This window comes from Gobius niger (assembly GCF_951799975.1).
Source record: "Gobius niger genome assembly, chromosome: 9".
NCBI classification, from domain to species: Eukaryota; Metazoa; Chordata; class Actinopteri; order Gobiiformes; family Gobiidae; genus Gobius; species Gobius niger.
In genome coordinates, this window is record NC_136860.1 from 25,066,895 (window position 1) to 25,093,042 (window position 26,148).

At 41.5% G+C, this 26,148-nt stretch overlaps 1 protein-coding gene across 2 annotated transcripts in view; it reads left to right on the top strand.

Moving 5' to 3' along the window:
* The window catches only part of erbb4b (erb-b2 receptor tyrosine kinase 4b), a 270,958-nt gene that overhangs the window by 160,369 nt on the left and 84,441 nt on the right, over positions 1–26,148 (top strand). For both annotated transcript variants that reach the window (XM_079563351.1, XM_079563352.1), the window contains exon 3: positions 5,978–6,164. In XM_079563351.1, coding sequence (XP_079419477.1) covers positions 5,978–6,164 — 187 coding nt within the window. The remainder of the gene's footprint in view (positions 1–5,977; positions 6,165–26,148) is intronic.

Sequence of the window (26,148 nt, forward strand, 5' to 3'; positions counted from 1 at the left end):
GCCCTATTAAATAGGCTCAACATAATGTGGATTTTCTTTTTCTTTTTTTTATATTTCTTCTGAAGATGCTGGATCTGGAAAAATCAGTCGCAGCGGTGGTGCTGCTCTAAGTGCTAGACAGTTCAAATGTTTCATGGAGTAATATACTCTCATCCCAGAGAGACGCATTGTTACACATAAATTACTGTATTTTTATTGCTATATTATTAAATTACTGTGGTGAACTCGCACGTGTACAAGAACAAAAGAAAACAAAACTATATGTGATTGGTAAATGTTTCCTCAGGTTAGCCCCAGCTCACATTTACTACGGTCCAGGTTCAGTCCAGATCGAGTCAGGATTTTTCCCCAACAGTGACACCGGCTGAAACTGCTGCCAGCTCCAGTGCCAGACACAGAAACGGCTATCGCGAGATCAGAAGTTCACGTGGGTTAATGCTCTTGGCGTGAGTTCACGTGATAAGTAATAATAAATGACTCCACCAGTGAAGTGGATGCTCTGCAACACACTTTTGACGCGCTGTCATTTGTAATGATGTAATGTTTACATTTCCGACGTTATGCTAGTGTACAGGTGGTAAATAAAGACCAGATAAATTGTGAGCAGACAGATTTTATCTTGAAGTACACTGGATGTTCTTTCCTCACAAGACCCAACTTCCTGTTTAGCTAGGACCCTGACCGGATTTAATGTGATGCCGGGCACACATTAAATCCGGTCAGGGTCCAGTACGGCCTCCGCAAGAATTCAAAAGTCATTAAAATCAATGTTGCACACTCACATTGGTCCGCAAGGTCCAGGTCCGGTCCTACTCCAACAGTATAAGTGATGTGTATTGTGAGTTATCTTGTGGGAAAGGTTTTGTCTTATTCAGTTTCTATTTGCATTATTCGCATTCATTCATGTTTCCCCTGAACTGCCAGTGTTGCTGAACAGTGTCAGTGACTCATTGCTGAGGCACGGGAAGGACATGGAACGTCAACAGAGAGCAGTGTGTGCCTTTTATCTGGCTTGTACCTAAATCACTGTCTAATCTCAAACATGTCGCACCGTCCCAAACATGGACACACCACACACAGTTGTTTGATGTGAGAACTAGAGCTGCCTGTGATGCAACCAACAGAAGGGACTGTTCCCGCACTTCAAATATCATCATGGCTCCTCATCCAAGCAATAATTTCCTATATCGGGCACTTGAGCATACACGATGTACAAGTCCCATACTGCACACTGAAGCGGGCACATACATCAAAGTCAGCATCAAATACAGGTGTAAGAAGTGGCTTAGATTGGGTTTAAGGCTTTCCAGAGGGATTGAGACTTTGGAGGGGTGAGGGAAGGAGGGGTGGCTAGTGCTTTGGTGATTAACAACGTTAAAAATCTGGAGCTATGGAGGAATTCATAATCCCAGAAGGAATAAGGGATTAGTATCCAGCGGCATTTCTGCAAGAGATTCAGGAACGTTACCAGTTGTTAACAAGCATAATCAGTCTTTGTGTTTTACAAACTAACCCATAGAGTCATGTTTAGGTGAAAGAGGAACAGCTCAACTCTTTTCTCTCCTGCTTCAGTTCATTTTCAATGAGCTTTGTTGTCAACTCTGTAGATACCTGTATATTCAGAGAATCAGTATTGTTTCTCTCGATCCATTGATGCAAAAAGATTGTTCACAATATCAGACACATGTACATAATAATACAGGGCCAGCAGAGAAAGGAAAGGAGAGAGTTCAGCTTCCGAACAGTCTGGTGAATGAAGTTGTCTGTCAGTCATTTGAACCTGTCACTGATTGATGATATTGAATGTTAACAAAGAGCAGATGAGTATGGATAAAGTTCATATTCTAGGAAAACAAAACAAAATCCCTGCTAGATTTTTTGTTTTTTAGATTAAATAAATACAGAATGCTTTGGACGTTGGAAAACCATTCAGAGTTTGCATTACCATTGTCTAGTAAATGGGCTTCTGCACTTATAGCAAAGTGCTGTTCTGTGTGTTTGTTTCCCAGCTCTAAGAATTTGCTAAATGTCTCTCCCCAGTCTTCACCCTGAGCTTGTGTAATATACCCTTTAATTGGCATTGGGGATTGCAGGCTTGGACATGGAGCCGTCAGTGGGTATAAGAATGTGGATATACAGTGGATAATGGGACACGTACTGGGTATAGAAAGGAATCAATCTCGGGGAGCTCTGTCTTATTTTGTACCTGTTAGCCTTTACACCCTGGTATTTTATGACAAGTGTTGGCTGTATGACGATGTTTATTGTCACATGGCTTTAGCCTTAACCTTGTGCGAGACCACCACTGCGACTGTTACTTGTGTGACTGCCCTCCCCTGAGCTCCACCCCAATATGTATGGAAATGAGAGGCAATCATGCTAACCTGTGCCTGCCAGGATTGCTCAAACATTCTAATTCAATCATTACCCTTTCAGGCCTTTGCCCCTCCCCCTGCTCCCCAGTGCCTCACCTCTGCAGCATAGACCCTTTTGCCTGCGTCTGTCGCTCTGTTGTTGAACTGGAACAGGTGTGCTTTTAATTATGCATTAAAATATATGCACTTGGATCCACTTGACTGGACTCCTCCCCTATCCTCATCCTCCTCAGCGTGAAAAAAATAAATAAAATAAAAATCCTCCTCCTTTCGACTGTTAAAGTTGTGGATGGAAGGACTTGATTTCCAAACAGCTCACGTCTGTGTGACTCAAGTGAGGGGTTTGTTCCGCTGCCACACTTCCGTTCACAAATACTTGGGCTCGGGGGAGCGGGGAGCAGGCAGGAGGCAGAAATCCCTGTTAATCTACTGGATCTGGCTCTCGCTGTCTCTTTTGTTCACTGTTACTGGGACTTTGGTGCATCGATCTCCGGAGAGTGAGGGCGGTGCATGGAAGAATGGTTAAACAGTTATGCCATTGTGAAATACACTTCTATATGAAGTAAATACAGTTTATGCCAGTATACAAATGCCTATTGCTGATAAAACTCACTTCAATTTGAATCTTATGGAAGCTATGATATGAAGAAATCAAGTTTTATACTTAATAATATGAGAGAATTCAGAGGTGAGAGAACTGTAATTTAATTGGCATTAATAGTGCACCCCTATGTTTAAAGTACACTTATTCTTTCCAGTACCAGGAGAATAGGAACATTTTGAAGGCTTTGCATCGTGAGCAAAGTCAATTCTGAAACCCTAGCCTTTGTGCACTGGGAGTTGTTTGAAAATTTGATATCAGCTTGCTGTATATTCCCTCTCGCCTAACCCTCAAAGCGCATTGTGCATGCGGGGACACAGTTGCCACAGCGCTGCTCTCTTGTATGCAGGGGTGGCGGAGGGGAAGGAGACTGCTGGTGCACTTGTTTTGTTGATCTGTGTTTAATGAAATTGACCACGGCGCGCAGATTTGGCCATTAGCTCAGCGAGGGCCTATAATCACTACAAGTTGTTTCCCTCTTTCCGTGCGCTGGGTTATTGAACAAACACTCTGTGGGGGGAAAGTGTTGTGTGTTACCTGCCATTGCAGCTCTGCCTCCTCTTTTATTCCCCTCTGCAACGCTGCACTTTGGAGACAATCGATGCGGTGGCTTGAAAATAACGAACAAACAGTGAAATAAGTTAATAAACAGAAGAAGAAAAAAAACTGTTTAAAAAGTAAGTACTACTGTAAACTTTACAAGGGAATTAGGTTTGCCAAACTATTAGTGGGAGAAACAGTGGAGTTGATTGGAGAACTCTAATGGTGGTAGTATTGCCCCTGCACTTCAGTGTGAGAAAATTGTCTTCTCTCAACAGAGAAAAGTAGAAAATTGAAAAAGACCTATATAAGGTCACAACATAAAGGTTCATTGAGCAACTAGTTATTTGTGATATTCAATTCTTTAAGGCATCAATGACATAACTCTTTTTATTGCTCAAATTTTGTATCACAGTGTTATAAATATAAAAGTATGTTAATTCAACGTGTTTTATTTTGTCATTATACAACAACTGTGCAATAAAATGTATCCTCGTATGAGAAGGTTGCCTTTTATGCTTGAAGTTGAACAAAAATAATAAATGTTTATCTCAAGATTCCAATTATACAAAATTACTGTGCACACAGTAGCTTATATACGGACTAGTGTGTGAAATGTGGACAACATACCTGATTTGAACATTGAGCTGCATTAAACAGAAAGGTCACAAGTCATGATTTGACAATCTCTGATGTTCGGCACGTCATCACAAAGTCACATCATGATTTGATGGAGTGGACTCCATGACAGAATTGGTGGAGAACAGGATGAGGAGCAGGATGAAAGGCCATCCTGTCACAGTGGCCACAGTGACAAACTCCTCTCCATTTGTTGTAGTACGAAAAGGTTCAAGAGGGTGTTTATTCTGGCCGCCATACGACTGTATAAATGATCTGCCAAATGTCCAATCTATCTCATCTCACCATATTGCCCAACCCTTTTTCAACTTCCACAGTATTTTAAAAAACATTCATTGATATCAGTGAAATCAGTACTAAAGATAAGTACATTCCTTATCAGGCCTTGAGTCTCGCAGTCCAGACTGTGGCCCGTCTGTTTGCATTAGCCCTTATCATATTAGCATTGATGAGGATCTGTGGTGACTGTGTGTGATGGCCATGCTCAGTGACAGCTGTCAGACCATCACTGCTGCCTCCTCAGGACCCATTTCAGCTCCGAGCACCACCTCACTCGTTCTCTCTCTCCCTCACTCGCACTTGTTGATTATTAGCTTGAGCTGCTTCGGCGTGGAAAGGCTTCTCGTCTGGCTCATCCCACCCACTCCGATTGGCGGACGAGGACAGAGGACACGGCCTGTCGCTTTGATTCACGCCGTTAGTGATGTGATTTTGGCGGCCCAGGCAGTTCTGTGCGCCTCCTAAACATCAGCGAGGGTGTGAAGCTGTGACTGTCCTTGTGTTTGGGTCACTGCTGTAGGACATGGGCTCAGACCTGGTGCCAACTTTTCACTGTGAGGGCAGTGCACAGGAAGCTCTCACCCTGTAGTCCCAACTGCTCCATCTGCAGGAGGGCACAGTGAAAAATGACCTTGGGTGTATATTCTGTCACAAAGCCAACGAAAGAGGGATTATTTTTATTTGTTTGTGCTCTGATACTTTTCACTATTTTGATTCGCTGCAGGCTTTCTGCTTAGTTAAGTTGAGGTCACAGAGAGCAGTTTGGACATTTGCGACAAATGCTTTTTGATATTATGAACAGGATTAAAACTCTTGCATATTAGAAGTAAAGGACTTCTAAATTACTTCTATGCTGTATACTTTAGAAATCAATAAGGTAAATAACATTTTTAGCAATCCGTGCTTTATTTAATGTTGACGAAATAAAGTCAGATCCTAAGTCCAGTGGAGGGTGTTTCAGAAATGGTTGCCTTTGCCAAGCTTGACTTTATAATCTATTATTGTCGTGACGTTTTGTGGAACACAATTTTCTCTTGTTGTCACTCAAGTAAACGAGCAGAAGTAGAACAGTCATGCTGGTACTTTTACAAAATAGCAAGTATGTGGGCTTCAAAGTGTTTCCCAAAATTATGCAGCTATTACAGACAAAAGTGTTGGTAACTAAAGCCAAACAACACAAGAACATTGGTGGGCTGTGTTTCAAAAGCTCATCTCTCCATCAAAAGACTGAGAAGTCAATATTTGCAAGATACAGTTGTCTGCAGAAATTGAGTCCGCTTTTGTTCACACTGCTGCCAAAGGGTTGCTTAAGGAAACAGTCACGGTTGTTTATCGTTTATACAAGTAGCCTATTAAACAGCAATGTTTAGGCTTCTGAATCTAAGCAGGCAGATAGTGTAGTAATTCTGAAATGAACAAAGTTTTGTTGAGTCCACTTGTCCTACCCACAATGAATGTGAACACAGAAATAACTAACTGATTGCTGTGGTATTACATGCTATATTATACCTTGAACTAATAGACTTTTCTGTCTGTGTTGCAGTCTATCAGAGAGGTAAGAGGATATGTGCTGGTGGCTTTGAACCAGTTCGACTACCTGCCGCTGGATAACCTGAGGATCATCCGAGGAACCAAGCTTTATGAAGACCGTTACTCACTGGCCGTGTTCCTCAACTACAGGAGAGATGGAAACTTCGGTCTGCGGCACCTGGGCCTCAAGAACCTCACAGGTACAGTATTACCAAGATGTACTAAAACATCAGAGAGTGCCGTTCTGCTGGATGTACCAAAATTACACAGCTATTACACAATTAGAGGTCGACCAATATGTATTTGGTGATATTCCAATATCGGCCAATATCTAGCACCGATAAAGGCCGATATCTCCAGGACTGATAGTGATAGAGACTTCCCGTTGTCTCCCACAACTCCCTAGACCTCAGGGAACAGAGAAACATTGCAATGAAAATTGGTTCGCTACAAGATTGTTAAATAGCTATGAGTTTTAACCTCTGCAATTGTATTTTTGATCGCCGCACAAAATGCTGCTGTATGCTAATGCTAACGGCAGCATTCTAATGCTAACGGCAGCATTCTAATGCTAACGGCAGCATTCTAATGCTAACGGAAACTAATCAAAGCTGGGACCGAAACTGAATCTCCTAAAGTAATAATATAAAATAGGTCACTCCTGGAGTGGCCAAGTATTTGTGTTCTTACAGGATTGTAGACCTGACAAAAATCGTCAAAAATATCGGCTGAGCAAATCGGCATCGGCCAATACAAATCCCCAAAAATCGGCATATCGGTCAACCTCTTTACACAATTGGTGATTAAGCTAAATTTGGTGGATTTAAAAAAATAAATACAAATCTGTCCAGTCAGTCACCCTAAATTTGTTCAAGCTCTAGTGAACACATGGGAATTGTGGTGATGAAAGAAGTAGTAGATGTAGTTTGGAATGGCAGTAGTAGTAGTAGTAGTAGTAGTAGTAGTAGTAGTAGTAGTAGTAGTAGTTATACTGCAGGTTAATGCTTTGAATTGTTACTTGTTGTCCAAATTAATTCCTAATTTTCATAACGCTGGGATGTCCTTTTAATGCCTTTTGCACCTGTGATCAACTGTTATGTAAAGTCATGATGTTTACAATATTGCAACACACATTGACCTTTTGACACATTGACACATTGACGTATGTGTATCTCACACACAAATGATCTCAGTTAATATAAGCTCCCACTCCTTTGGAAGTTGCAGCACAAGCAAAGACACTGAACATGAATACTGACAACCAGCAGTGGGAAGGGATGAGCGTGTGGGCGTCTTTCTCAGAAATTAACTCACGTGTTGCTCGCTTCTCTTTCAGCACCCTGACCCCGAAGTCAGATTCAAATGAAGCTCTTGACTTTCAAAAGACATGTAAAGCTTTTCTTCAACAGGGCTAAGAGGGCTGAGGCAGGGCCAGGGCCAGCTCATTATGTGTCCACACCACAAGCGCTACAGTGTGTTGAAAGCAAAAAGTATTTGCAAATTGAGTGAGCGTAAATCATCTTTGGTTAGTTGTTGACCTCTTCAGTTAAAGCGTTCTGTTTTGATGTCAACAGAGCTTGCTTAATGGTTTGTGCTCTTGCCTTTCACTGCAAAGACTTTATGATTGACTTATTTTGAAATGAAAGGAGGCTTGTTTGTATCCACAACCCAACAGCAATACTACACTATCTTCATTCCGTAAATGGAGAAATACTTGATATGAGAAATACAAGTTCTGTGGCTGATTGACCCCTAGCTGACTGAAAGATCTTTTTCGTTTGAACCCCGCCCGAGGCACCATCTGTATCATTCATGGATAGGATTAGTGCCATTGCGAAGGTCTGTGCTTCGGATGATAGTAGTTTGACTCATGCAACTCCATCTAAACCAGTGCAGTCACAAATCCTCAATTCATAGGCGAAGAAGAGAGGTTTGAACGTCTTTAAGTGTTGTGTTGACAGAAAACTATACAGTGATTTGTCACAATGCCACTTGCAAATCATCCAGAACCCATAAATGTATGTAGATTCATAGGAGCAGCACGGCACCAATTGTCTGCAACGCGCCCAAACTCTTTCTACATAATTTAGATGTCTGTCATTGTTCTGTTCGCCAGCTTCTTCCTGGTCCTTCCTCAGAGCGGGAACAAACGACACCGCCAGGGCCAGGCTGGGATGTTGGGCTTCGGAATGCTTCTTTTGTCTTATCTTCCATCTTGTCTGTTTTCTTTTGCGCCGTGCTTTGGGAGTAGTGCATGCCCACCAACACCAGCAGAAGTAGATCTTTGCCAAGCCTTTCAGTTCTTTGTGGTGCCAAGTTGAGAGTGCGGAGGGAGCAGAGGGCGGCGTTTGAAGTGCCATCCGTGGCCCTGAGCCATCAAGTCCAGGGAAGCTGTGCACCACTGCTATGGCGCAAATATTTGTTTTGTTAAATTTTCTTTGTGAAATGCTCGATCTCAGTGAGTGACTGAGTGGCTACAAAGGTTGAGAAGCTTGTGTTGTACAGTCAATCTTGTGTTAACGTTCAAAATGACAAAACAGCAAACGATAAAGTAATTACAAACCTTTAAAGCAGTACTAAGTAACGTGTTTACCTTAATAAATCCTTTTCGTAGTCCCTGTGGGGGTAATACAAGGGTTTATGGGATGATTGGAGGGTCTTTCATCTCCCCCTGGTGTCTCTGGACAGAAAACCATGTTTGCAACTTGACTGCCACCGGTCCGGAGAAAGCAATACACACTAATGGAATCACGAAGAAAAAGCTATTATGCTAACGAGCAAAGCTAACTGTGGGCCAACGTCACTTTAAACAGTATTTACAGCCAAGTTTGAGTGAAAAAAAATATTTCCATTGTATAATTGAATGCACAGTAACCCTCTCTCCCTTCGCCTTTCCTGTCAGCGTAGTATTTACTCTCCAAGACAATTAATAAGTTAAAAAATCGTAACTTGCTACTACACCTGCAGTTGCGCTTATGGCCTTTAGGGGGAAGAGTTACTTAGTACTGCTTTTAAGGCAGACAGAGAGAAAGAAAGTCACAATGGAAAGGCTCCGAATCAAATGGAGAGAAATCTGTGTTGTTTTGTTGAATGTGTCTTAGAAGTGATTGGCAAATGACCTTTAATGGACACACAGCAACCAAGTTTATTTAGAATTTTCAGAATTGTGGGAGTATGGATACACATCAATAGCTAGGCTCCCCCAACAGATAGCACAATCGTTTTTTTTTTATTACTGCATAATGAAACGCTTGCTATTTAAACTAAATGAAGCATGGATCAGTCGATAACAGAAAGTGCTGCAGAACATAACCAGAGTTTGACAGGGGCACTGGTCTCCTTTTGTCCAGAGAAAGGTTTGAAACATGGTAGACACATCTACTTTGTTTTGTCAGAATCACCGCAGGACATGATGAGCTTATGATGAATAATAGAGTTGAATCTGAAGTTTTAAAGTTTTTGACTTGAATAGGGGATTTTTTTCACTTTTTCATCACATTGCTGTCGGTAACAGTACTCCCACCCCGCCTTTTTTTTTTTTTTCTGGTCTCCTGAGCTTGACCGCAATTTAGATTTGGTCTAATTAGGGTTGCATTATTGTACAGCTTATTATGAACTTTGAAATGTTTGGGCATGCTGGGTCAGAACCTCAACCTCATCAACTGTGTTCTGTAGCTTTTTCACTGTATTGTACAATTATAATTATGCCTTTTTTTCTCCCAAATCATCCATTCTTTTCATTTGTATATCGTTTCCTACATCAAATTCCAAGGAATACATTTAGATATAAGATTTTAACCTCTTGTGCACAATATTGGTAAAAATCTTTGAGCTGTAGCTGATGTCCCCTCTGTGTATTCTTTGTCTGGCTTCTTTCCACTGTTCAAAACACATTTTTGCTGATGAATGCAAGGCTACGTTCAGACTGCTGTCCAAAGTGACCCAAATCCTTTTTTTTTTTTTTTTTTTTTTGGACCCATGTGACCTGTATCTGAACTTTTCACGGCTTTTCAGTCTGAACAGTGACCCAGACTACTTGGCTATACGGTCCTACATCCGATTTTTATGCAGTTCCCATCAATCAGGTTGCATTTATCTGACCTGCACGTCATCAATGCACTATGCCATTCATTCTGCATTAAAGTATAGTACTTTGGAGCAGGGAGGACAACAACATGCACTTGTTATGAATGAGCTCCACAAAAGGACAAAGCTCAAAAAAAGGGACTCTCTTGAAATGAGCTTATGAATGCCTTTGCTTTATTGCCAGATGTGTGGCACTGTGTTTCAATCTATTTTTAGTTCCGCAAACAACAGTGCGCTGTGTGAACTACCTTGGTAAAAAAAAGAAAGAAAAAAAAAAGAATGAATGAGTTTGTCTGCTTTTTAGATTAGAAAAATGCACTAAGTTACATATTTTTTCGTTGTATGGATAATGACATTTGTACTCCACATAAGACCCTTAGTTGCCAGTCTACAGTCATTCACTATTTAATTTATTGCATGTATATTTTAAATGACTTTAGCGGTCAATATGTATTTTACCTCTATAAGAAACACTTACCACAGTAAGATTACACTGCTACTGGTATCTTCCAGGTTTTATCTCCCCTTTTACCACATTATATTATGTCGCTGTCATTTTAGTCCATTATTCCCCAGTCAGCAGCTTGTGGGGCCAGTGTAAAATGATCAATACAAATCTATAATCAGCACATATAAGGTGATAAAAGTTATTAAGCACATATGGGGCTGATGGAGAGTGGTAGCACACAGCCTGAAAGCCACCCACAATCCCACTCGGGTCGAAATTGCTTTGGATGAAATCAATTTGTCGCTAGTGTATTGTAGCCTTGCACTTATTGATTTTTCCCGGTGCACTCTCTGCCAGCTGTGAATGGAGTCGGCGGATTTCCGTTGGAGCGCAGGGTTGGTGTTGGAGGAGGTCTGGGGCACAGAGGGGGATAGGACTCTCTTCGATGCACCTTTCAATCAAGCTTAGCCAAGTTATCCTCATGAATATGAATTAAAAGGCACAGGCGAGCTGCTGGAAGAGTAGAGGCTTGACTTACTTGAAATGTGAATGTCAATGAAGGTTTCTGTTTTTAAGTTTAAGAAGTTTTTTGGGGGGGTAATATAATCAATAAACAGGTCAAGGTATGTTTATTGATTGGGGGGGCAGCTTTAAATGCCACATTTTCAAGTTTCACAGCTACTGAATGTAGGAATAACTTGTAGTAAAAGCAAATTGTAGTACGATAATTTTTTATCTTTCTGCGATAGGGATGTGATAAAAAGGTTTCAATGATTACAAAATGTCTACAATTTTATATAACGTTCAAGGTTTTTTGTGCTATTAGTCTGAAGAATACATTAATGAACTTCCTTAACACTGCAGCCCATCTCCTGCGTCTTAGCCAAAAGGTTAATGCGGGCCACCTCCTGACATTTTCAAACTTCTAAATCTGTGTTTTGCTGAACAGTGACCCGCGGTGTCTTCTTCCGTGTCTGTGCCAATGTTTCTTGCGCTTCGTCTGGATTCCTCTGAACCCCGGGCAGCCTCTGTTCTTTCACATGGTAATTACAGCCTGGCTTTCCAGGCAAAAATAATAACCGCCTCAATAAGAGGCACAAGATGAGCTTTTCTCATTTAGTGCACTTTGCCGCCTACCCTCCCTACCTCTCCTCTCCCTACCCTTATGCAGTCCAGTCTGCTCTATCTTATTTGCAGATTTGTTTAGTGTTTGTTGATTTGTTTTCCTCTCCGCCCTCTGTCCAAAATGACGCATCCAATCTGAGTGCTCGTCCGCTGAATGCTGTAAACAGGCCTGAGTTTGACGCCAAGCCGTTATCCACTCCTTCATGGGCCATCTGCTGCCTCTAAGTCTGTCCCTCCCATCCCATCTTTATCCACATTCTTCAGAGTGCTCTCCTTGTATCTCCCCACTTATTGTCTTGATTTGTCAAGCTGATGCCTCCTCTCCATCACTGGGGCCATGTTGGTGCAAGTGTCCTTCTCTTTACAGAACTTGAATGTTCTTTAAAAATATGGTCTTGTTGTTGTTATTACTAAACACTAAACAAAGTATATTACAAGTGTTGTCAAGAGGATTTACGCTCACAAACCATGAAGCTCCTTCAAAGGTTGGTTCCGTGACTGTGTTGCACAAGATTACTGCTTACACATGACAGCGCACGGGTGTAGGTTATGCCTCTGTCACAAAGCAAGAGCCAAAACATACAGGTATACTTTGTATTACCTTTTCCATATGAGATCTACCTTGGTGTGCTTGCTACTCATGTGGAGTTTTTGCTAAACACCCACTAACCAAAGATTTGTGGTTCAATCCTTACTACGGTACACTAATCTTTAGAGTATTGTAAATGAATTGAAAACAACTTTTTTTTCTCCTCATGTATTTTGCTCATTCTGCTATTGTCTTTATTTGTCAGGCTGACTTGTGTCTCGATACCACTGGGATCCTACATTGTTCACGAAAACACATCTATTGTTTGATGGAAAAACGTCAGTGAATGCTATCAATGTTCCCACATCTGAAGACAGTGGTGCCCCGGGGAGTCTCAGGAGGCACAGTTCGAGGTTACAGGGATGAGGTTGAGTTTGAGTTTGCTTCTCCCAGGCATGGTGCTCCAGAGAGGGATAGGACATAAAATGTTTGTGCTGTGATGTGACATTTATGACTGTATCAAATCTTTGGAATTTTCTTTTTTTATGCAAGTTGTATACACCAGACACACAACCTTTGTTCTTGAATGTGGGGGCATGTTCTCGTCTATTTAGTGAACATTTAAAAAAAAAAATCTTGTTCACTATCTATTTATCTTGGTTAGAAAATGCTGTATTGTCCCTTTAAGAGTCCCCTCCCCTCACTCCCCATCAAAACAAACACCATGCTCTCTGGCTCAGCATCGCTACTGTCGGACATCAGCGCTAGTACAGTATGACAACTGGCTCTGGCGTCTTACTGAGCTTGGGGTTAATAGGAGTAGCATCCTATGAGCAGGTGCCAATGAAATAGCGTTTTAATATATAAAAGGTCGATTTTGCATAATTTGTTTTATTATGTTTCTTATATTATCGCAAATAGTTGTGATTCAAGGAGAGTAACATTCCCATCATATTTGGGTGATTATAGTGAAAAACCTTGCCTCTAAATAAGTATCTTCATAAATGAATATAAACCCGAGCCAGTCTTTTAGCTTTGAGGAAATGAACGTTTCCTAAAGAATTTCGGACCCCATTAAAGAACCATATGACCCTCCCCACTATAGCCGCCTTCTTACGGTCTCCTACTCTTTTCACTTTCTATAACTGTTGAGGTGAAGGAAAGAGCAACGATGCCACGGGAGGCGGACAGGCAAAGACCGGCTGCAGAGCACGTCACTAGAATTTAGTGGAGCCTCCAGCCTGGCAGCCAGCAGACCTCAGCTCTCCCCCGATTGTGTGTCTAATTGATTACTTCCCATGCAATTACCTCCGTGTCACACTCAATATTTCACCGCTGCAGGACGGGGGGCAAGTGGGACTTAGTTTTCTGAAGGACGGTGTTCGCATTGTCACATTTGTGCGCCCCTAATGTGGAGTATAGCGGGCACGTGTGCTAAATTGGGGTACGGAACAGGATATTAGAGGTGATTGGAGTTAATTGATTGTACTGAAAAGCCACCGTGTAGGAAAGATAGTGAGGGGTTTTGGCGGAGTGATGTAAGTTGACTTTGGAAGCATAACAGTATAAGCGGCAGCACGGTGGTCCAGCAGTTAGCGCTGGTGATTCACAGCGAGGTGGTCCCGGGTGCGATTCTGGAGATTTCTCCTACCACTAAAGCCATGTACAATAGGCCAGGTTGAGTGAGAGTGTGTTTGTCAGCGCCAGTGTGGGACAAAAGGTGCATGAGACCTACTGTATTAGCATGCACTGTCCTTACCAAATAATAGAAGAAGAAATAAAGCCTCACAAATCAGTATCAGTTAATCAAAGTCTACATCTATTCCAATCAAATATTAAATACGCTCTCTGTCTCCTCCTTCATTCCGAAGTTGAGCTAGTATTGTTGTCAAGTGATTATTTGAGTCCAAGGCACCCTCAAGTCCTCTTGCTTCAAGCCCAGGTCCAAGACAAAGAAATGAGTCCAAGTCTGAGTCCAAGCCCTGTGCGCTCCCTGGTCCACACAATGGCCGCTGGGGCCGCCATTGCCCCCCATTGCTGCAATACCTCCATATAGGGCTGGAAGAACAAGCTAGTTTTCCATGAGAAAGCATTGCATTTTACACACGTTTTAAAGCCTGGTGCCTAATTTTTTTAAACTTTGCATAGCTAGATATTTCTTCTGTGATAGTGCTAGGTTAGTTTCAATTAAAGGGACCAGGCTGGTTTTCGCAAGGAACATTTTAGAAATCTTGTATATTAATGACGGCCGGACTTTGATTGACAGGCCGTTCGAGCTAATGGCGCATGCGCGGCTACGACCAAACTACAAAGGCCAAGTCTACAGTGAAGATCCCGCACTTTTGCAGGGTAGGAGGAGTTTGTAAATCCAACATTCCAGCTTGAACCCTAAGTCACTGTCCATCAAAAACTTACAAATCCAAGTCCAAGTTCATGGTTCACAGGTCCAGGTTGAGACAACAACCTCTCCATCTCCATTTTAATACCATTTCTGTGCTCTATCATTCTAATAATTGCACATAATTCTCCTATTAGTGTGTTGCTGACATCACTATCTGCCAAAGTCGGAAAGATCACAGTTTATGCACTTATCTGTGCCTGTTCAACTTCCTGAAAAACATCTTGCCAGTTCACAGCACACTCAAGTGTTTATTCACTTGTGCTTGCTTTGATTTGTATTTTGTAAACTGAGATAATGACTATGAAAATTACTCAACTTTATAAAAATCGAGATGAAGAATAGTTAAATAAACTTTTGGCTCAGTCAAACCCACATTTTGATTTGTAATTGCACCTGGATCGCTTTTGTAAATTGCGTCACCTGAAAAGACATGTCATTAACTGTGATTTGACGGAGAAAAATGGCAGTTTGTGTTTTTTTTACAGATTTCATTAAAGTTTGCCCACTGATGCTGAAATATTGCCTTTTGTAGCGCACGAGCTGCTTATCCTAGGAGTGAAAATGATCTTATTTTCTGTGTAGCAAAATAGCTGGAAGCAAATACCATTAAACCAAAGTTCACCCCCAACTAGTTAACAAGCCGATTGCTTTTTGTGCAAGTTCCAGGCACAGACAGGTAAAAAAAATCCCGAAACCACTGTGTCTTTCTAGAATGGGTTATGCATGTGAGTGTGAATGGGTGAGAGGTTTTCCTGATTGTGCTGGGAAGTGCATTAGATGATTATGGGCAAGAAAGGATGATTGAAAGGAGAAAATGTTTTTGTTTTTTTTTCTATTTTGGGAATGCATTTAAATCTTTATGCAGAGAAGCATGCATGTTTATGAACACAAGATTGCAGTAGTGTCAAAAGTGTTGGCCTCTGATAAATAATTAACGTCTTCAACTTGTAGTCGCTTCAAATGCAGAAGACCCATCGCCTTCTCTGATTACACATTGCCGCAAAATTACGGCTTGTCCCCACCTCACTTTGGCAAAACAACAATTCACTTCGACCACATAGCCTTGCTACATCGGTCTGTAGGCTTTAAACTGAACTTCTGCCACCCACTGGACTTTTAGCTCATTAAAAGTTTGTGCAGTCGTGGACCAAATTTTAATGCTGATTATTTATCAAAATGCTGTCTTTTCCTCTCTTTTCAACATGTGCATCCCCCAAGGCTATAGCTTAGATCAGTCCAGGATCTGCTGCCGTGATGTAAAAACCAATAAAAGTCTGCTGACTTTCGTTTAAAATATGTATGAATGCCATAAGGGCATACCGCATTGCATATAATGAGTTTAATGTAAATCATAACTATGGTATAAATGCAGATGGCATTGCGTCATACAAGGGGGCGTGGCCTCGCTGAGGGGAAAGGAAGTCTGTTTTGGGAAACACCATTTTTCACTCTTTTAGCGGAATATAAACTTCTTTATCACATACAAATAAAGTAAAGTCTAAATCATGTGGATGTTTTATCAGCCGATTGTTTAGTAGAAGCAAAAAAACGGCAGTCATAGCTAGCATTAGCATGTAGCATGAAGCATCTTGAAGCATTCTCCGTTATTTTTGTAATTATGGGCTGTTGAACTATTTTGCTCCTCTGTCTTTTTATCTTTATTGGGCAGAAAACTCTATTCATAATTCAGCATTTGTTAAAGTAGTTTTGGAGAAATTATAGAATGATTTTTCTCCTCTTTGTTTTCCCCTCAACTGCTTCAAACATGACCAAATATGGGCAATTCCAGAGATGGCGTCCAGAGTTGGGGTAATGTATTACAAGAGTAACGAGTTCCTTTTTTCAGTAACTAAGGAACAAAATATGGGAATATATTATTATTATATATTAGTCATTACAATTTAAGTAACTCAAGTTTTAAATGGTTTGCATTGATGTATGAACAAAAAATGCTAAACTCCTCCCAAATAAATTGCAGCACCAATGTATATGTATATATGTATAAGATACTAAAAGTAACTCAGCTACATTTTTCAAACAGTAATATGTAATCCAAACATATTGCATTTTCGCACCTGTAACTATTAATATAGAATGTGTTACAATTTTAAAGTAATGTACCCAACACTGATGGCGTCTGTATCTTTTATCAGTAATTAACCTTTTTTTTTAATTCTTGAATCAACCAAATGTTTTGTGAATTTTCACAACATCAACATCATTATTCTGATTAATATTTTGTGATTTTAAATGTGCTGCACACTTCCAAATTTATTATAACACATTATACACATGAGGATAAAACTGGTTATTAGCATAAACAGACAAGCAAAATTAAAGTACAGGTAGAGTAAATAAAATTTACTATTATTTGTTATTATAGTAAAGCTAGTGCTTCATAAAATAGTCACATTTGCGTTTTAGTCCGACCACTCTTTTACATGCAACTATTTGCGCTTCATGCTGAAAATTCTACTCTGTGATTGTCATCTCGTGTCAGTTCTCATCTCTCACTGCCTCTTCTTCCTCGTGCTGGTGGATGGCTGCGCTGTCTTGACATGAGCTTCCTGCTTTGATTCGGAGGGACTTTGATGCCACCCTCATGCCGGGTGCTCATCTCAGAGGAGGAGCGGAATGAGGAGGAAAGCAAATAAAATGGGAGCTGACTGGCGGCTGGGCGGTCTGAAAAAGCCACTGAGGGAGATGTCACTTTGGATCCGTTTTTGAAGTAACAGAGCTAAACGGACACCTGTGTAGTCTGGGATGAGGCCTGACTTCATGGCTGCATTCAAGTTGACCTCGGAAGTCAGACTTTCCTTGTGCGAGCCTAATGGTGCTGTGTCCAACAAGAGCAAACTACGCTCTCTAATTGATTTGTAATGTTATTTATGAGATCGTAAATGTAACCGCACTTTTGTCCCACATCTCGCTCTCTCGCATTTCTGCACATGCCCAGTGGATTTTGGCAAAACCATTGATACATCTCACTTTTACACAGGCATTGTCCCAGGTGTCCAGGTTTTTCACCAGTACTACTTTTTACTAAAGATGAAATGACTTTTGTCCATGTGTAGTTACGTCAAACACAAAATTTTCATAAAGGCTAAACCAATTGAATAGCTCAAAAGCCTTTCACCCAGTGCTTAATTTGTAAATTAGTATGTTCAGGAACACCTTTGGTCTGATGTGATGGTTTGGGGGAACAGGCCAAAACATTTGCATGAACACTCTCATTAAGCACCACCAATTTTTTGCCAGATCCTCCTAAATATTTCCCAGATCCTTTACCCTGAAAAACTGAAAATTGGGGGAATGCGTTCCCCACAATTAAACGCGGCCACGCTCCTGACGAGGAGAGGCTGTGAGGGCAGCTTGAACACACGTGCGTTTAAAGAATAATATTATCGAAGTTCTTAACTCACATTAATAAAAGTAAATGTACCTGTAGGGCACTGTTCTCTTGGAAAATTTGACCACGCACGAGAGAAAAGTCCAGTATTTCCAGTGGCTGATGTCCCTTCAAATGCGCTTGGAACAGCGTGGACAGCAGCGGCTTAGAGATCAGTACGGCCAATATGTAAAAGAAAAAATATATATATTTTGTTGTTGCGGCTTATATTCAGGTGCGATCAGTAGTCTGGAATTTACGGTGGTTGTTTTTAGACTTCTGTGGACCCACCACCTGCAAGAAGAGCCATAAGGGGCTGGTGCAATGTGATTTGGGCAAACGGACAAGTGGAAGAAGATGGATGGATGGATGGATGGATGGATGGATGGATGGATGGATGGATGGATGGATGGATGGATGGATGGATGGATGGATGGATGGATGGATGGATGGATGGATGGATGGATGGATGGATGGATGGATGGATGTTATTAGACTTTTGCAACTGAAAAGTTAAATCATTCAACATGGGTGAAAAAGGCACAACTCCCACAAACTCCCATTGTGTACTCCCATCGGAATATCTGGTCACCCTAAACTCCACCAAACTTTGGCCGTGAACACAATTAAAAAATCGGAAATTCTAGTCTTTTGTCAGGATATTGTAGTATACTTATTTTTCGTATTCTATTCTTTAAATAAAAGACATTTTGCATTTCCTCCAAGTAGCTTTGCCAATGTTGAAGTTGCACAGATCAGAAAATTGTAATTTCTACCTTACATCCCATTACATTTCACTGTTGTCTATACCTTTTCCACCCGTATCCACATACGCTGACAATACAGCTCACCATTACCAGAGACACAAAACACATTCAGATATAGATAAGTGTATTTTCATCAAATTCATCAAAAATTATGTCATATTAAAAACATTATGACATAAGAAATTATTCTACGCTTAAATGTTGAATGGAGCCCTTCAAAGGATATTTTAACGTCATTAAAATGCAACCTTCTGCTGCTTAAACCTGTCAAGTAATAAAACGCTTTATTCTTCAGAGAATTACAGCACATTATCAACTTACGGCTTCTGTGAGATTTCAATGCAGCTGTGTGTCTTAAGCCCAATTAAAACCCAGCTCTGCACTGGCACGGGCATAAACACACATTAGCCTCCAACCCCTCGTCTCCGCTCTCGTCTCCCTCGGCAACTTAATAATTAATATGCTTATTTTTTGCCGCTTAGGCCAAAGTGGAGCAGCTATTGATGGAGGCAGAGATGGTTAATGGGACATGCTCATCCCAGGTCTCACAGAGCCGGTGTTGCAACTTACTGCACCCATGACTTAAGAAATTTTCTACCCATAGGTCCGATAATAGTGATGTATCTAAGCCTCTCAAAGAACCTCGGAACTTTTGGAGCTTTAACCAACTACTGCACTGCGTAGATATTTGCGCTGATATGCTGATATTCGAGTTGCCCTTTGTGGGAACTTTTATGTATGTATGTTACTTTACATTTTGTTTCTGGAATAACATGATCTCACGTCTAAGCCGGCCCAGATTGAGGTGGGTGGCTCTGTGCAACGGCAAAACCAACACAATCAGTATTTGCATGTTAAAATATGCTCGCTCACTCTCTCCTCCGCTCCTTCTCATTCTCCGTTCTCTCTCTGAGCCTGTTTTGTTTTGCTCATTCCTCTGAGTGTGGCTCATTTGAATTCAGCCGGCGGCCCCATCGCACATCAGCCTTGATAAGCTAAGTGGCCCTCAGCAGCAGCCATTGAAGGATCTTTTACTTCTTTTTTAATCACGCACTTGTTTGTCCCCTTGGTAATCTCCTTCTTTCATCATTTGTTTCAAGGTATTGTATTATTGCTTCTCCACCTCCTCGTCTTTCCATCCATAAGGCTTGCATTACCGCACTTTTATCACGCTTTCAAATCCGAAAACACAGAAAATATGCTTCTCCTCCCAATGCAATAACCTTACTGTCATGATTTTGTACTTTGCTCTCTCCTCATCTCTAACCAGCTGCTTTTCCTTGCTCCGCAGTAATTCCATAATCCGTAAATCTCCGCCATTTTTCATCGGAAACAATTGCAAGCGGGTGGGGCTAAATTTAATGAGCACTTTGTGAATGCAGTTATCTTGACAAAGGAAAGCCCTATGTTTAGAAGATTGGGGAATATATGTGCCGCCCCCATGCCGTATAACGCGGTCTTGGATAAACTCAACTTCTAAGTGCTGAGAACTGAAACGCACATAACGCCAAAGAAAGTGGTGCTAGCGTCTAAGAGTGATTCCAATTCTTCTTCTTTATGAGCAGCCGCTATTGTGAAGACTTATCCAAGTGCTATCTTCAGCTCCGCATTGCATTACCCCTGTCCCTTCAAAGACATCCATTTCAGCCTTCTCCTTCATTTGTTGTTACTCTCCGCAGCGCAATTCATGTCCCCTCCAGACTGAGTCTTTTATTTATCCCCAATGTCACTTATTTTCCAACTGCCTCACACCGAAGGCTGTGCAGCTTGTTTTGTAAACACAAACAGGCCTTGGTGAGCCCATTCGCATTCTCAAGGCCTAATATGGCAGAGTTCAGCCACAGGTGCAGCTCCTACTCTACTGATGAAGCAATGCGCACGGCTTTAGGAAACACATCCTGGTTTCACTTTGACCATCTTACCGTCATGGTATTCATGATCCTTTAGCTTTTTTTGTAACAGTCGACAGCCTGGGTACCCTCTAGGCTTTTTGTCACACTATGGAGTGCAATCACATTAGCAAATCAAAAGGACTGCATTTAATGTAGCTGTACATGATTTCTGTCTTTCCCCAAATGTTAACACTCCTGGACATGTTTCCCTAAGTGGTACCACTGAAAAAATCATTTACTGCAAATAAAAAAATAAATACTTAAAGGTGCTTCATGGAGCTTTTTCTGTGGAAAACATGACCTTTGGTGAGTATTTGACCCCGTGGTTAGCATGGCGCCTTTACTTTCCATCACATGTTTTCACTGCTGACGGAACCTCTCGCCAGAAAATCTACAAAACAATTGGGGGGGGGGGGCATAAAGGGGCCATACTGACCACCCATACAGCCACTGGGTCACAAAAAAATTACCCACAAATATCAAGTTTTTTCCCCCACATAAATAGATACATAATGTACCTTTAAATAATCATCAAGTCTACAAGAACCTTAAAATATCCATCCATTTTCTTCCGCTTTATCCGGGGCCAGGTCGCGGGGGCAGCAGTCTCAGCAGAGATGCCCAAACTTCCCGATCCACACACACCTCCTCCAGCTGTTCTGGGGGGACCCCGAGGCGACACCAGGCCAGCTCGGAGACATAGTCCCACCAACGTGCCCTGGGCCTTCCACAAGGCCTTGTCCCAATAGGACATGCCTGGAGCACCTCCCGCGGGAGGCGACAAGGAGGCATCCGGAACAGATGCCCTAGCCACCTCAGCTGCTCCTTTCGACGTGAAGGAGCAGCAACTCTACTCCGAGCTCTTCCCGAGTAACTGAGCTCCTCACCCGATCTCGAAGGGTGCGCCCGGCCACTCTGCGAAGGAAACTCATTTCGGCCGCTTGTATTCGCGATCTTGTCCTTTCGGTCATTAACCTTAAAATATATATAAACAAACTGCAAAACGGTTTCACGCTTTCTTTTTATATTTTGATAGTTCAATATACTGTACAATGATTGCCTGGCCTGCCAGACTACATGCTTTTTCAAAGATGCTTTGTCATCTGAGAGCGTGCGTGATCTCTCCCTCATACGGGATCAAACAATTAGAGAAACGCTGGATATGACGCAGGAACAAGTGCTTTGTAAAGTTCTTTGAGTGCCTAAAGCAGGTAGGTTGGCGCTATATAAATGTGACCATTTACTAGTGGCAGCCTTTTTCATGAGGAATGCTTTTACCGCTGTTTCTTGCCCCGGTTTTAGTGATTTCATATTCTCCAAGCCATTTAAAACAGATGACATAGCAGTCAATCTCCGCAAATGCCATCTTTAATGTTTTGGAAGAGGGCAGTGACAGCTTCCGTCTCTTGGTGCGATGAACTCCCGCCTCTTGGTCCCTGAGTTGACCAATAATGATAAAATCGTGAAATGATTGGCTGCGAGCAGCTGTGCAGACGGTTCTTCTTTTGAACAGAAAGGTGCGCCTGCTTGGCCAGGCCAATACAATGATAGGAAAAACATTCAGTATCTGAGAACTTATATTGAAATTTTTACAACTTAGCTCCAAGATCCTGTCAGCTGAATCTCTATCTGAGTCTGTTGCACTCTGATTAACATTTCTGTTAATCGTTCTTCATTTACAATGTTATTCTTGTCATTAATGGGAAAATGATCTCCTGAACATCTCCCTACTTACCATGCTATCTGTTAAATGCTGTATTTTATATAAAGTCTATCATCAGAATGAAACAAAATGATAAAATGTCATTATTTTATGACTTATATTTGCACAAAGCACATGGAGGTCGGTCAGCTGTGAAAGACGCCCTCTCTTTAAACATGCATTTCATTTATAAGCTTCCATGCCTATCCAGACACTACAAGGAAAGACCGCACTCTCCCGTCTGTTGCCCTGTAATCTTTTAATATTTCATGAGCTTTTCCATCTCACAATGTAGAAGCATGGCATACCTCCCCATCTTCAAACCTCTGCCACTTAATGTCCTGCTTTATGACCGTGTATACACACGCTTTCTCTGCCCACGCCACGTCTTTGGACCGCAGCATGTTCGAAGAGACAGCCGCGTTCCGGCACTGGTGAACCTCTTGTGAGAAGCTTTTATGGAGGAAAAAAATAATGTGCTTGTTCTTTTCAGGTCAATAGTTAAACACATAAAAGTGCAATTGCGTTTGAATGGGTGCCGTCGTTTTGCCAGAGACTGTGTTAATGCTGTTAAAATTGCATGCGGTTCCTGCGGGAGCTGCTCCAGCCATTGACCTTATGGAGATGAGACGAGGGAGCTGATGGAGGTTTTGAAGCATGCCATAATTCACTGCACTCTATAGGACTTATAATGAGAAGACACTGTTTAATAAAATGCCGCTATAGACTAAAATTATTTCTGTGATAGAGGAGGCCATGAGGGAGATTGCCTTTAGAGCTTTTAAAATCTAAAGAACAAAAATGTGCTACGAAAGCCTTGTGGATAAGGATACTGTCATAGTTCAGGATGTGTTATAAATTTACTGGCACCATGGAAATCTACCATGTTTGGGGATACAAGCAAACATTGTCCATGGTCTATGGATAAAAACATTATGAAAAGTGGAGAAAAGAGCCGTGGAACAACTCCATTAGCTGCCAAGTGACTACTGATAAATACATCTAACTGTAGTGTCCAAATATTCTAATGTGAACAGTGTCACGACTGGCTCAATGAAGTGACAGGCAAAAAGGAGGAAGGCACTAAAAGGGCAGATAAACACCAATTTTATTAAAGGAATAACAATTAATAAGGTGCAAAAGTGCAAAGTCCTTAGATGGCTGCATGGAGGCCAGGCTGGAGCAGGGCTGAGCACCGGACCAGGTGCAGCCAATCCTCTTGAATACAGGGCAGCTGAGGAGCCCCCCCCCCAGAGGGGGGGAGCAGAGGCAGGAGGAGAACATAACTCCCTTCATACATACAGGCCTAGCCTGAACACCCATTCTGCTTTGCGAGCTCGAATCATTTCAAACTGCTTAGCAACCTGAAGACCAAGGCCGAAATCTTCGCACGATGACGACAATGCCAAGTTTGTTGAACATGTATGATCAAGTTTTCAACATTTGTTTTTGAATGTGCAAATACCTCAATAAAATCACATGCTAATGTAATGGCTGCTGAACTCCTCAGCAGCTCTATTCAAAGAGACACAACACTGTGTATCATTTTTTACTTCTGAATAGGGTCAGTCCAGCTTCCTCCTTGCTAGCCTGATGAACCAGATTCCTTTCTTTCTCCCGTTTCAAATAGCAGACAGTTAACCAACGGTCTGCCACATAAAAACTCCAAAGCACTGCAGGGATTTAAACTTAAAAAGCCTTTATTTTTTACATGTTCTGTTCACTAAAGCAAAAAATGGATGGAAATAAGTAAACAAGAGTAGTCTGGCTGGCCAGACCGTGTGCCACTTTCAGTGATGGAGGAGGTTCAACGTTCCCTGTAGCTAGTTTCAAAACAAAGAAATTAAAAAGTACCAAAACACAATCCCAACACGCTAACTACCGTACATTGTTTGCCGATTTTTTATTTTCCTTAAGGTTTTAGATACAAATGTTTTAATCCATTATTCACTTACCCAGTCTCTAGCACTTTTCCTTCAAACTTACTCAAATCCACTCATGTTTATTGAAAACAGAGAAAAGTGAGTAGCTGTGAAGTTATGTTAAAGCAGTCAAAGAAAAACATCCGCGACATTTCTGTGTACAAATGTTTAATGTTAAAGTCATTTATTTGATCATCTGGACAGCCAACACGTTTCGACACTAACGTGTCTTTGTCAAGGCAAAAAAATGTTTTGCTCCGGCCCCATCCTTGAAGAGCACCCGTCTACAAACACTCTCAAACATACAAAGTGGACCTGATGTGCTCACATATCTGTCTATCATCCACTCCTGTTTATGTTTTACATAACAGAAACCAGAGCATTTCATTTGCTTTTAGAGAATTGTTTCATCAACTTTTGAACCAAAAAAATAGGTCATGTATGTTAATGACTGACCTCCAGAGTCTCTTAAGTCAAAGATTTGTAATGCTATTAGCCCAATTAAAGAAAAAAAAAAAAGCTTTTCAATATTAGAAAACACTATAAAATTCAATCCATCTGTCCCTGTGCCATGCTAATGTGACACTATTCTACACCTCAAAAGTGTATTGTCTTTGGCATTTGAAACTCACATGCAGGAGAGGCTGTAAGTATAGATGATGGATGGCGGGGGAGTCACCTGGTGTAGTGCGTTGTCACTGAACCTCTTCCCGCACATCTGCCAAAAAGAAGCAGCTCTGACATGATGCACTGTGATGACACTGCAAACCACTTTCAACTCTTTGCTTAGTGGAGGGCCATGCTTTACAGTACAAGGCAGCAGTGCAGGGTAGTGCTTCTCAGTGGATCTGACTCTAGCACCCTGATCTCAGTTCGCTCCAACAAAACAGTACTCACCTAACCAGACTGTACAAGTCTGTTTAATTGGATAAGCGAAAAAAGAACATCTGATAGAGGTATTAAATCATATATTGTTGACTAATGACAAACCTACCGTCTTAAATGTCATGGCTGAAAGTCCATCTGACATCACTCACACATTTTTTGATATTGTTGCCACTTTCTTATGAAAAAATAAATAAATAGCTGGGCCCAAGTTCACATATACTGACAGAGAAGACATGGACAGTTTTTGTTTCTTACTGACCCAGTAACCACATCAATTTTGTTGTTTTGTCACGTGAATGCAACCCAAAACATCTATTTCTCTTTATGCATTTCATCTGCAACAGTATCGTAGCCTAGCAACACTGACAGCCCCGTTGCTCTGCTGAGTCGTGCAGCAGGCTGTGCACCCCGGCATTTAGCCTCTCTGACCCACAACTCCTCCTCATCTTCCTGCTCAGTTTCTCCCCTCTGTTCCTCTGAGCCCAAAGCAGCACTCGGCCCAAACCAAGTGGAAGCGCAGCGAGTCAATGAGATAGTACAACTGGGACCACAAGTTAAACCCTCATAGTCCCACTGCTCTGGCCACTTAAGTGGAAAGGGACTGCCACACACTGTTTTACCATGGTTTTAATATTCACTGCTGCCATTCAACATAAATCAAGACGTGCACATCATTTAAACAACTGAATGTAACGAGCCTGAAGCTATTGTCCTGGGGTGGCGTGCACTGCAACCACCTGTAGTATGTTACAATTAGCCTTGGTAAATATTATAATTGGTACATTGTCAATTTAATGACTACACTCACACACTCTATTCTCTTTTTTTCCTTTTAGTTTTAGATTTGAATGGCCAATTTTAGGACTAATAATTATTACACCTCAGAGTAACGTCCCTCTGTAGTGCAATTTCTGGTCAATCTTTGTTTTGTTTTTGAGATCGGGTGTGCATGCGTCTGCATTCAGATCTTGTCAAATTCTTAGAAAACCTGACTCATTTTTAAAGTCCTAAAGAGGGTTGATTGTTGAAAGGGCAT